This window comes from Lepidochelys kempii, chromosome 10 (assembly GCF_965140285.1).
Source record: "Lepidochelys kempii isolate rLepKem1 chromosome 10, rLepKem1.hap1, whole genome shotgun sequence".
NCBI classification, from domain to species: Eukaryota; Metazoa; Chordata; order Testudines; family Cheloniidae; genus Lepidochelys; species Lepidochelys kempii.
Genome location: NC_136389.1, coordinates 77,919,879 through 77,933,218, shown reverse-complemented (window position 1 = coordinate 77,933,218; position 13,340 = coordinate 77,919,879). Strand labels below are relative to the sequence as shown.

Genomic DNA, 13,340 nt, shown 5'->3' with positions numbered 1-13,340 from the left:
CTTTACAGGAACTCCTGTACCCTTCCATAGCAGAACACATCTGGCTTCCTTGCTGACCGCCAGTAGCTCTCTACAGTAAAGTCAGGACTGCGTGAACTGTTATTTTGCTCAGTGGATAGATGGCTGATGCAGTATTCATGGCTTTGGTGCAGTGCTCTCATCTATTTGCTTTGGTTTGTTGTGTCCTCTGCCATTCTTTTCTGGGGAGAGTCGGGTGTCTTTCTTTAAAGACATGCTAGGGTTGCTGCCATTTTTGAGCTCCCGGAATCCTTAATTATAGGCCCAATGCTGCTACCACAGAAACCAATGGCAAAGTGACAATGTGGCTTCCTCAAGGGCCCGAGACCGCACTGGGAGCAGGAGCGTGCTCAGTTGCTTCATAGATCAGTGCAGATTCTCAGCCAGGTGATACAGTTCTCTTTGCGGCTAGGTGGGGGGAGTCTGAAAATCAGCCCCTCTGGCTGCCAGGGATTGTTGGGTATGGGAGGTCAGAAGAAAAGCTGAGCATCTCAAGCTGTGCGTGGGTGGAAGATTTCTCCTTCACTGACTTACTGTGCATGGGTTTTTTTTTTTTGTTTGTTTGTTTGTTTTTTGCACAGATTGGGAATTTGGAGAACTATTACCACTTTCACCACAGCAGGACGATAAGGCGCTCGACGCTCAGCAGTCGAGGCCGACACAACTTCCTCCGGATGGATCCCAAGGTATGGCCCCAATCGGCAACACTGCCCCCTTAGGAGCCAAGCTGCCATGGACAATGACTCCTGCATCCTCCTTCCCCTCTGCTCCCCTTCTCACCCCATGGGTGGTGGAGGGGCGGTGTACAAGGCCCCAAGCACAGCAGCAGCATGGCCTGTTGGTATTCTCATAGGGAGTCCCTTGTTGGGCAAGCTTCTGCAGAGAGGTAAGGATGCCTTTGACTCCTTTCCCTCCCCCCAGAAAATATCCCAAGTCCAGGCCCTTGACTGTGTACTGTTTGTGTATAGAGGCATGGGCTGGCTTGGGATAAGGAGCATCCCCCTTTGTGTCTAAAACCAGATGGTGGAGATGGTACAGCCCCAAGTCCATCAGTGCCCAGATGTGTCATCTCTTGTCTGTGCCCCTCTTCTCCACCCATTCGTATCCACCTGCTGGAGCATGTGACATTGTGTAAACCCTTGTCTGTATATTTCTTAGGTCAGTTGGGTGTGTTTCAATACAAATGGCTACGCTCTGCATTATGTACTTGTAGGGTTTTTTATTATGAAAAACTTCAGATGGTCTTATGAAAGAACCTTTAAACCCGTGGACATCTTGCCAGAACATCATATGACTATGCTCTCTGAATCAGGAGGGGTTCAATGGCACATGGCCTGCAGCCTTGAGGACGCACTGTACAGATTGGTATTTAGTGCCGTAAGACACTTGTGGAAGTAATGTGAACTTTTGCAAAACTATCCTTGTGTTTGGTCTTTGCTCCATGCTAAATACATTGCAAATGCTCTACACTCTCAACGATCACCCTCTTGGTATCCATCTCTTTCAAATTTTCTCTTTAATCCCTCCACTATACATGCAAACAAAAGCAGCGTTCTATAAAAGCCTGATTCTGCTGAGGGCGGGAGGGAGTTCTGCCACCAGGCCTAAACGCTGTGTCATATTTCTCATCCTAGTTAAATGTAACTGTACGATGGTGTATCTAGCACAATGAGTGGCCTTGGGACGATTTGGTGCTCTATGATAAAGATCTTTGGTATGCTCCGATGTGAAGCTTGTATTTGAATGATTTGCCTTAAAGAGCCTGGTTTCTTTATTTGCAGCATACAATTGAGCGTATTGTATTGTATTACAGAAGTATTGTAAATCGAGCATGTTACTTGATACCACATGCTCTGTAATTGGTGAATCATTTGACATGCCGGTTATGTTTATCAGTGATTGAAAATACTTAAAAGTAACTAAATATTAACATCTGCCTTCAGGGAAAAAAATATTAAAAATGGTTAAGGAAACTTTCCAATACAGAAATTGCATGGTATGCTGGTGGTGTTGACTTAGTTGTCATAACATTTGCAGTCTTAATGGTTGCTATGTATGAAATCTTTGGCTACAAGCATACGTTACTCTTTCTAGAGCAGCCTAAGAGATTTTTATCACCGTTGAATTGCGAGAAGTCAGTGTTCAAGAAAATAAAAATTCAGAACAAATTAAATCTATGGCAGTGCGTGGGATGTAGTTGGAATGTTACATTATTTTTTACTTCCTGATGCTATTCTTTTCTCTTACCAACTTTTATAAACCTTGCATTTGCATGTGCATAAATGTAAAGAGAATTCATGGGTTTTTAAAAAAAAATTGTATTAAAAGCCGAAATAAACACGGTTACTCTTAATAGACTGCCATTCTTAAAAAAATCTGATACTCCAGCAAATTCAGATTTCTGTATGTATTGGGGTTGACAGAAGTTTGTGGGAACTTTGTCTCACTGGACTCCAGCAGCACTGAGCACAGAATGAGAAGACTGCTCCTAGAGAGAGTGTATTCTGTTTCAATAAGCTAAAGGGAGCTATGGCAGGTCCCATTTGGTGCTTAATGGTATGTGGTTTTTTTTAAACCTGACATCAGGCAAAACCCAGTGTGAAAAGCAAGAGTTATCACTCCGGTCCTGATCCACAGTGCATTGAAGTCAGTGGGAGTTTTCCTACTGACTTCAATGGGTTTTGGAGCAGGCCCTCTGGGACTGAAGCTATGCTGCTTTATACAGCAGAGGGACAGATTCTCATCTAGTGTAAACAGGGACAACTCCTTTTACTTCAATGGAGCTATGCCCATATAAACTGACTGAACATCTGGCCTAAGGTAGGGCAGATTAGTGTAAATGACCTATTTTTACTCTTGCATTTAGAGGGGAAAACCTGTTAAATGTGTACATTTTATTAATCTTATTTATATCATTAATTTGTATACATGCACTGAGCCTCATCTTAGTAAGCTGGACAGTCTTTCAGTGTTAGAATTAGAAGCAGTTATCAAAGTATATATCTTTATAGAAAGACCGGTATCCATGATGTATACTGGGCCTTCCTGTAAAGGTTGAGTATCTGTGGCAAAGCCTGCCTGCCTGCTGGAGGTGAGATGCTACTTCTTAGGGCCTGTAGGCAAGGTGTGGGAGGGAATGTCGTTTTGCGTTGTATAGAGGAGAGAGAAGTGCGACTCTTGGGCTCTTTTCCCAGCTGTGCCACTGATTTGATTTGCTCTACAGCCTTGGACAAGTCACTTAACCTCTCTGTGCCTCAGTTTATACATATGTAAAATAGATACAAAGCTTACCTACTTCATTAGCACATTGAAAGGCTTCATTAAGTTATGCAAAACTCTCTGAGACCCTCAAGTAAAAGATATCAATGGACAAAGTATTACATTATTATTAAGACTTTCCTATTGACTCAGGAGAAAAAATTACATTGTTGGTGGTTATTTCCTTGTAAGACCCACATGGAGGACCCCCAATTACGAGTTAAACTGCTATTAAAAGGGGTTCACAGTTAAACATATAAACATAACCTCCAACACGCTATTGGTAACATTCGAACATAGACTGTTGTCACAAACAGTGTTGCCAACAGAAAGGAAAAATAAACCACCTGAACATTCCAGCAATAGCTGGAAATAAGATACAATTGGCTGATTGTTTCCAAGTGTTCTAATTAAACTTTATAGCCCTGGGGAATGTATACAGGCATCTGAACATATTATGAATTTAATTCTAAATTAGCTTAGTTTAGTACAAACCAAATCAATTAGATTTTAGTCTATTAATATTTACTTTACCTAGCTCTACTGATTAATAGTCAGTTAAATTAGAGTAGGTTTACAAGGATTTGTTATTACCTTGAATTCAAGATCCATCAATTTGGTGGGGGTTTTTTTTTCCTCCCATCCATTTGCAAATCATTTGGAAGTACGTTGGTTGTTTGAATGGGGCATAATTAGTAATCATAAAATGGTAAATATTGTGAAGTTGTATTACTGCAAGGCATGCAGAAACAAACAAAAAATTTGCAACAGCTTGAATGGAATAGCAAAGATGGAAACAAACACAAGTCCTAAAGAACAAAAGAGTTCAGTCATCTGCAGATGCTTGATCTGTTTTCTGTCTTCCACTCAGCTGTTTTGTTTACACCATTATTTATTTGCATCAGTAGCATCTTGAGGTCCCTGCTGGGGCTGGGGCTCCATTGTATTAGGCACTTTGCTATGGCATAGTAGGAGACAGTCCCTTAAGACAAAAAAGAGTAGGAGGGGAAACAGGAACAGCTGAGTGAAGGTCTGGAGCAGAGCTGGGAGCAGAGCTCTGGTCTCCCGACTCCCAGCTCAATGTCCTCCCTAGACCCATGCAACCCTCCCCCGTGTTATGCTATCACCGTTGCGGCTCCCTTCTTTAGTCAGCCACAGTGGGAAGGCCGGCGTAGGCTAGCAGTTGGTCTCCAGTTGTATTCCTACCACTGCTACCATTGGTGGGAGGTTTGACGGGAAGATGCTAGTGTAGACGCTAGACATTCTCTGTTGGATAAAAATGCCTTTATGGTTGTTGGAATTCAAAATCCTCTCATCGTTATTACAAATGATGTAACCGGAAGGAAAGGCGGGGCTTCCCTCACCAAAGTAACTCCCTGGAGCTATGGCTTTCTTCACTGAAATCTTAGCCCAAATATGTTTCTTTAGGGCAGTTCTGGGTCGTTGTTGGAGTCTGGCTTTCCTCACCCTTATTGGCTAAGCATTAATGGAGATCACATGTCTGCCTGAGGCCTTGTTGTCATGTCAGGAAACGGGTGAGCTCTTAACTCAAGTTAGGTCACTCAAGGTAAAGGCTTTAACTCATGTGAGAACTTCAAACTGCCTTCCCATTACTAGGATTGTACTGAGTTACCTGACTTGAGTTAAATCCTCATTTTTATTTCACAGAGAAGACAAGGCCTGAAGCAGCCAAGCTAAAGGGTTGGTCAGAGTTGTTCTAGGCCTCTGCTACCGTAGGAAATTGGCCCATTACTGCAGTTTATTGGCTAACACTGAACACAGGCTTTGTCCCATCCATACCAGCAGTTACTGTGTTTGGTACTCGTTCAGGGGTATCTGCTGCTGACAGCCAGTTAAGCTATGGGTCTGTTTCCCCTGTAGCTGGGACTTTCCTTCAGTAAACACACCCTTGTTGAGTTTTGTGTCAAAATGGTCCCTGAAGCCTATCGCTGGGATGTGGGTAGTGCCAATAATACTCAAGCGCTTTACGAAATAGGTCAGTATCCGTTATTAACACACTTTTGGCCCAGTCCACACTAGCTGACTTAGACCTGCCTGCACTCCCAACTTTTAATGAGGTTTGTAACCAGGTAAGGGCCATGCTTTGGGCCAACACAGAACAAGGTTAACATATGGCTGGTAACTGTGCCAGCTGAGCCTGGGTCACCCTTCCTATTGGCCTAGGCTGGCAGATGAGTGCTTTCTGGTAACTAGGTTGTAGCGCTCTTTTGTAGTGTAGATGTGTGCTGTAACAGAGTTGGCCAGTGTTTCTTTCTCCTCTCAGCTGTCTGTAGGAAATTGGTAGGGCATCTGAATGCATTCTTCTGCAGGTGCTGCTCCGTATCCATGTCCTTTGGGCACTCTCTCGCCTGATGAGGCATTATGGGATAGCTGCCCAGAATGCACGGCTACAAACCCATTTAGGTTGTGCAGTAGGAGTGGGTAGACAGACATGATTTTACGGTGGGGGTTGGGGTCGGAAGGAGAGAAACTGTGTGGACACAACTCAATCATATTTGAGTAACGGGGTCTGATGAGTGTCACGGACTCACTTAATATATAAAATTTGTATGTTTAGCTCAAGCTGGGATTAACTCAAGCTAAAACTATTTCAAATCCTGCTCTGCTACAGCTGTGCCTGTGATAGTTAGATATAGCTGGCCCTGACTTGGTTACAGCCCTGCTCCATTTTGTAATGCTGCTGTTTTAAAAAAACAAAACAAAACTAGGCATCTACTGGCCCCAGTCAGGATTGGGGCCACATTGTGCTAGGCACTGTACAGACGCATGGTAAAAGACAGCCCCCGCCCCAAAGAGCTTCCAACCTAAATAGACAAGATAAATATAAACAGGCAGATGACATACAGTTTTAGTTCCTTTAAAAAATTCCCACCCTATCTGCCCCTCCAGCTCATTCCTTAGTCGAGATCGGGGTTCTGAAATTCCATTGCACTGTGACCCCCTTCTGACAACAAAAATTACTACAGGACCCCTGGAGCGGGGACTGAAGCTTGAGCCCACCCGAGCCCTGCTGACCTGGGTGGGGGAGCCAAACCTGAGCTCCACTGCCCTTGTGGGGAGGGGGAAGCTGAAGCCCAAGGGCTTCAGACCCAAGCAGGGGGCCTGTAATCTGAGCCCCACCCCTGAAGGTTGAAGCTTTCAGGTTTTGGCTTTGGCTCTGAGTGGTGAGACTCAGGCTTCAGCCCCGGGTCCCAGCAAGTCTAAGCCAGCCCTGGGGTGACCCCGTTAAAATGGGGTCGTGACCCACTTTGCGGTCCCGACTCAGTCTGAGAACCACTGGTCTAGATGTCTCCCCAGAGCGAAAGTCTGTGGCTGACTTACCAACAGAGCTAGGGTGACCAGATAGCAAGTGTGAAAAATCAGGACGGGGGTGGGGAGTAATAGGAGCCTATATAAGAAAAAGACCCAAAGATCGGGACTGTCCATATAAAATCGGGACATCTGGTCACCTTAAACAGAGCTGTAAAGGAAAAAGAACTTACTAACCCTTTCATTTAGCTGCTGACATTTCCTTGTTAATGTAGACAGGATTCTCAGCATGATGAAACCCTTGGATGCATGCATCTATACTACAAAATGGAATTGCATTGCAACCATGGAACTGGAGTTGTAGTGTAGGGCGGCTCTGTGCCCTGAAACAGGATCGAGAAACAGGCCAAGATTTTTCAAAGGTGACTAGCGATTGTTAACCCTTAATTTTTGAGCGCTCAGGTCTTTAAAGGGGCCTGATTTTACACAAAGCACTGAGCACCCACCCTCTGTAAATCAGGCCTTTCATAGCGAGCACAGACTTTAACATAATATTTGTGTGCTGTGCGCTCCTCTGGCCATCAGCCTTGAAGGCTGATACTGCAGTTCTCTTCTTGCTGCAGTACCCTACTCCTATTTCCTCATCTACTCTCCCTTTGGAATTTTGGCTGCATTTCCCCCCTCTTTTTTTACACTCTAGGGAAATTCTCACCCACACTAACCTTCCCGGAGTGGTGAGTTAAAGATACCCCATTCCATGCATGCTGTCTCTTGCGCGCACACAATTCCAAAGGTGCCCTGTCCTCCTTTTGACTCTCAGGGTTTCAAAAGATGAGATTAATTCAAGGAAAGTTATAGGTGTATAATTTAGGGGACTGGAACTTTAAACTGTAATTTTAATTCCTAGTTTCCATTGTTCTAATTCCTAGTACTGGCCATCTCCAAGCAAACTTGTCTGGCTGCAGTCGAATTTTAGTTTGGGATTTGTACAGGCTACAGCTGCTGGATGTAAAAGTCAAATTAATCTTGGTCTGCAAAGTCACTCTGTTAAATAACTGGATCATATTCACTTCCACCTCCATGGGAATCTAAAGTATCTGCTTTCAGTAAGTGAAGTTCTTTGTGGTGGTCAATCTGACCATTAACCCTTAATAAATCAATCTTGGGTCCACTTTTATTGGCTCAGAGTGTTGGCAGATTAAAAGCACAGAACGATTTGAGCTGATGGAATAAGAAACATACAGAGTTGGCTGCTGCTTCTAAAACATTTCTTAAGGACTTTTTTTAATTGAGGAAAATGTTCTGAAGTACTAGGCTTTATGACTGGGACAAAGTATGGTTTGACACAGTATCATTGAGTTTAATTCTAAAACTATTCCACAAGCTTGAGAGTGTAGTAACTTGGCTCTTAGCCTTCTTTAGCCTTATGGGAGTTACACAGGTGCTATAAACAGCACATCTGGGTTAATGTAGACTCTCAAAGGACATTTGAAGGACACTTCAACACCACGCCCCCTGCCGTAGGAGATAATGTGGAGGAAACTCTGATTTGAAAGATGTAGGGCTTCTCACTTCTGGCCTTGGCTTGTGTATGGAAGAGCTGGACTTGGCCTGTCAGCATGGACACTAAATAGATGGGGAAGGGCATCGCTTGTAATGCGAGGGAGGCTGTCTCTTGCACACACCAACAGATTAGAGCTTGCTGTCATCTGTGGGCCAAGCACAATGAATGTTTGGAGACTGAAACTTCAATAATAAGACCTATTTAAAATGGAAATACAGCAGCAGAGGAGGACAGCAGGCCAGGTCTAGAGCCTGCAGGCATACACCATGTAAAAAGCAATAACACTTTATTCCCCCCTCCCGCCCCCCTCCCCCCACACTGAGTTTATGATGAAAACATGTTATGGCCATCTGGTTTGTCCTGGAACTGTGTGTTAAACACTGAATATCCATTCAAATACATTATTTGTTTTTTTGCAGTGCAGGAAATTTTGCATCCCACATGCAAATTTTGTAAAAAATACCTTAAATGGCTAAATTAATATTTATTAAAAATACATACAATCTGAATGTGATTGTTTTTTGTTTTTAATGTAGAAAAGCCTGTTCCTGGGGTTTTTTTGTATTATTATTATTATTATTTTTTTTTTTTAGCAGCTCCATGACTGTGAATGGTTTGGGTCTGTGGCATCTGCCACTTGTTGTCTTTGTCACCACTCCATGGCAGGACAAACTCATCAATGAGGATATTAGTAGCTCTGGTTTGGGTTTGGTGGCTTTATTGGTACAGATGGATTATCGGGATGGAAGACCAAAGTATTCGGAAGTACCTTTACCAAGGAATGCTGCTACACGGTCAGCGATCATGTGGTCACCAAAAGCTTCAGTGGCATAGTACAATCACCAGAGATGGACATAGACTAAACATCCACTCAGACAGCTTTAAGCACCTGCCTTGCTCAATTGGCAAGGAGGCCAGGTCTACCTTTGGGATTGGCCATGGTGATGGTCTGCCACTACACTACAGGTTCCCTGCAGGAAGTCCAGTCTGCTGATCTATTGTTCTAGCCTCCCTTTGTTCCGCGTGCAGTGGCCCCCGGTGTTGTGAGTCAGAATTTGCACAAACAGCTAGAGCAGAATGGAGCAGAACCTGATTGCATCATAGAACCGGGACTTCAGAATGTTGTTGTCAAAATTCCATTCAGCCTTTATTTAATGTCCTTTTTTTTAAAGGTCAGTTCTCATTTGGGGGAAACCTTTCCCCCCACCCATTAATAGGTATTTATATGACAGTAATGACAGAACAAGGAGTAATGGTCTCATGTTGCAGTGGGGGAGGTTTAGTTTGGATATTAGGAAAAACTTTTTCACTAGGAGGGTGGTGAAGCACTGGAATGAGTTACCTAGGGAGGTGGTGGAATCTCCTTCCTTAGAGGTTTTTAAGGTTGGGCTTAAAATCCTGGCTGGGATGATTTAGCTGGGGATTGGCCCTGCTTTGGGCAGGGGGTTGGACTAGATGACCTCCTTCCAACTCTGATATTCTATGGTTCTGTGAATGTAAATTTAACCAAAGACCACAACTCTGAACTATGCCAATCTCAGTCTCTCCTCATCTAGTCAAATGACACAAACTACTATTGAAGCAGATGGCAATATGGCGGATTCCTGGTTTGTTTGTGATCTGTGGTGTTAGGGCTTGACTCAACAATTTAACTAAAATCAGTTCTTAAATCAGTTTAAATGATGCTACTCCTTGTTAAACCAGTTGATATCCATTTAGATTAAATCAACAAGGAATCCGCCTAAACTAAATTGATACAAACTGGGTTTTAAATTGAATGAAGGGTGTCCATTAACAGCCAGTTAACTCAGCCAGTTAAAAAAACAGGCCTTTGGTTAAACTGGAGCAACTTCTGTGGGAAAACACTAAAGCCTTGGGGAAGGCACCAGATACAGCATATATAGGAAGCTGGCCTAGAATTATGAGTGGTTAGTAGAAGTACAGGGGTGCAGCAAAAGACTGAGCTACTAAAGAATCAGAGCTGTGCAAAATCCAACAGAGTTGCTAGCTATTCAGTGGGAAAGGGAGGCAACGGTCCATTTATTTGGGGGCAAGGAGGAGGAAATGTTGGCATCCACTTTACAGTTAGACGTCAAAGTCCCTTTTAAAAAGGTAGCGTTGTGACAGTTCTGTGTGCAACTGGGCTATCAGCGGGTGGTCTTGTGGTGCAATTATAGCTATGCTCTCAGGTGCAAGAGACCGAGACCTGATCCTGAAAGTGCCAAGACTAAGGGGGGGAAACGCCAGATCAGAATGCTGCAACGCAGAACCGGCACCAGGCACTTATTGCCAGAATTCAGGCCAAGGGCTTTCGGAGGCAGCCTGGGATATTTTCCTCCCAAATGGAGAAGTTCCCACTACAACCTGTTTGCAGGTAGAGCATCTCCTGGAAACAACTGAGAGAGAATACAGACCCAGCTAGGAAATCTGAGGGCTGGAGTGGGACTTTTAAAAACTTGGGGTAGTGACAGATCATTTCGGGCTCTGAAAAATGTAGTAATCTATAACTTGTTTCCTGTGGCGAAGCTTTATTTTTAAAAAACAGGTATAAGGAGCTTGTGTCTTTGGGATCAGAGAGTGGCAGAATCTATGCAATGAACTGTCCGGTGAGTTAGCTGCTGCACAGCTGGGGCTGGAACCAGAATTCAGCCAGGTAATTCCTGACTTGCAGCCCTGTACTCCGATCACATCCCTCTGAATACGGTAAATGTACTGTAAGAGTAACTCTACCACAAGCAGTAAGATCTTCCCTTAATGAGGAGACCGGCCTCTAAGCTCTGCTATTAAATCTTTCCTGAGAAGTGGAGATGAGGCGGCTGGTTTTCTTGTAGGAAATTATCAGGTTCTAGGTAAGAGAAGTGAGACTAAATGACAACCTACTTAACCGACAAATGCCTGTGATGGGGCGTCTGCCCCACACTCCCCAATAAGGGGTTAACAGCTCTAGGGAAGCTGTGTGAAAAGCAGCCAATAGGAGGCATGGCCAATCAGGGCCCAGCAGGACCATATAAAAAGAGCCTCAGGGCAGAGCAGAGTCGGTAGCTGCCTAGAGTTTAAGGAGGGAGAACTGTTTCTGGAGTAGACTGCAACCCTGTAGCACCTTGAACAGAGCAGTGCAGGCAGGAACCCAGGGGGGAAGAGAAGGTGCTTCAGATGGGCTGCTGTGGCTGCCCAGGGAAATGCACTGATAGAGTTGCAGCAGGAGGCTGCGATCTGCAGGGTTCCTGGGCTGGGACCCGGAGTAGTGGCAGGACCAGGAGCAAAACTCCCCTGGAAGAGGGGAATGTGGATAGTGACATGGCTGGAGGGCTGAGCCATGAAGAGGGCACTGTGGTTCCTGATACTGTGAGAGGGGTTGCAGGTGGACTGCGGAGAAGGAGTGATGGGGTACAGACCCTGGTCGGGGGGGTTGGCCTTGAGCTAATCCCCAGAACAACCAGAAGGAGGCGCCAGTCCAGCGGTGAGTGATGTGCTATGTGACAGTGCCGTAAGGGCTTTTGGCATTGTACTGACATTTGGCAAACTAGTGTAAATCGGTGACACTTGGAAAGGCAGGAAATAAACTATTGTATCTCAATGTACATGGCTAATAACCCTGGCTACTGGGAATGCTGAAATAAGGTTTATAGATCTATGAACTCTCGTTCATAATGTGACCAAACAAGTATAGCACTCTGACAGGCACGCTCCGTTTTTAGATCATACAGCACAAAATTAGGAGGCTTAACTTGCCAGTATCATCTTTTAGCACTGGTCACATCCAACAAAACAGTCACTCTGAATATAGATTTTTACTTCCAATAGTTATACATGAAATACTTTAAAACGCACAGTAAATGTTGGGACACTGTGTTAATGAAGAGTCTAGTGTCTTCAACAACTTCCATACAAGCTCTGTAGTTTTCCCCCGTGGAAAAATTTCAATGAAAATGAGAATTGTTTTCATTTTTTTTATAAAATGTTTTGTAATTTTGTTTAAAAACAAATCAAACCAAAACCCCAGATACTGTTGTTCTGGACAACTGGAAATTTACCAAAAAAAGTTTGCTTTTTGGCAAGCAAAGTTATAAAAATTTTAGCTGGTCAGGCAAAATTTTTTGATTTAACTGAATTGTTTTGCCCAACTAGCCAAAACTTCTCAGTTTTCAGCTGAAAAATAATTAATATCATTTTTAGGGTTTTGGTTTTTCAATGAAAACCTTAAAAAGTCATCAGAGATTCCCACACAAATTTCCATTTTGATGAAAAGCTATCTTTCATCAGAAAATATTTTGAACTAAAAACTTCTATCCGCTGTAGTCATCTAACTCCCACCACATGTCAAAATACTGGTACATTTACTTGTGTTGAAGCAAGAAATAAAGTGTGTATTTCAAAGCATTCAGTTTGACTTCAATGGGTGTAAGTTTCATTTTTCTCTATGAACAAAAGAAAAAGATTATTCTGGGGGGCAAGTATACACCACTGTGTTTGCATGAGAGAGCAGGAGAAGGATGAAAAGAAGAAATAAAGAGGGAATGCATGACACGTATTTAAAACAGTCACCTTATATGGTAGCTAAGAAGTTCCTTGCAAGTTAAAAGTGGCATTTGACAAACCTTGCCCTTTCTAAAATGGCTTTACATGTGATCTTGCGGAATGTCACACACCACCAAAACCCCAACAAATGTCACAGTAGTAGACCTGGAACATTAACCTAGATCTTCTGCCGAGAAGTCGTCTTTGTAAAGATAAAAAATGCCTTTTCAGCTTGGAAGCAGAGAGCTGATCACTTTAGGTAGATGGCAGAGTGCTCAGGGAAAAAATATTCTAGCACTTTTGAGCCTGCTCAACCAATGACCTCCTTCATGTTTAGCTTATTAATTGCAGTTTATGGAAGATGAATGGTGACTTCCATCAGGGCATGGAGTCTGGAGAAAATGTGGCTTAAATCCATAACGGCGTGCAAACAAACCCTCCCTTTTTAATTCATCAGCAAAGACTCTAGTGAGGCAAGCTTGTGGGACTTATTTTTCAGGATATATGTGTGGCTTTGGGGCCAGTGCGCATGGTTTACATGGAAACACATGCTCATATGAGCATGCAAAAACACTCCCCTTCAACACTAAGGGTCTGTTGATAGAGATCTTGATGAGGGAATTCAGTGGCTTGATTATTAATGTGAATGGTCTGAATGTGGATGTTGGATAAAGCTGCATTTTAAGAAGTACTAAATAAGTGTTATGAGAGC

The 13,340-nt window shown here is 43.5% G+C and overlaps 1 protein-coding gene across 3 annotated transcripts in view; it reads left to right on the top strand.

Moving 5' to 3' along the window:
• Positions 1-13,340, top strand: part of PCSK6 (proprotein convertase subtilisin/kexin type 6) — a 118,665-nt gene that overhangs the window by 19,650 nt on the left and 85,675 nt on the right. For all 3 annotated transcript variants that reach the window (XM_073304307.2, XM_073304309.2, XM_073304312.2), the window contains exon 2: positions 600-704. In XM_073304307.2, coding sequence (XP_073160408.2) covers positions 600-704 — 105 coding nt within the window. The remainder of the gene's footprint in view (positions 1-599; positions 705-13,340) is intronic.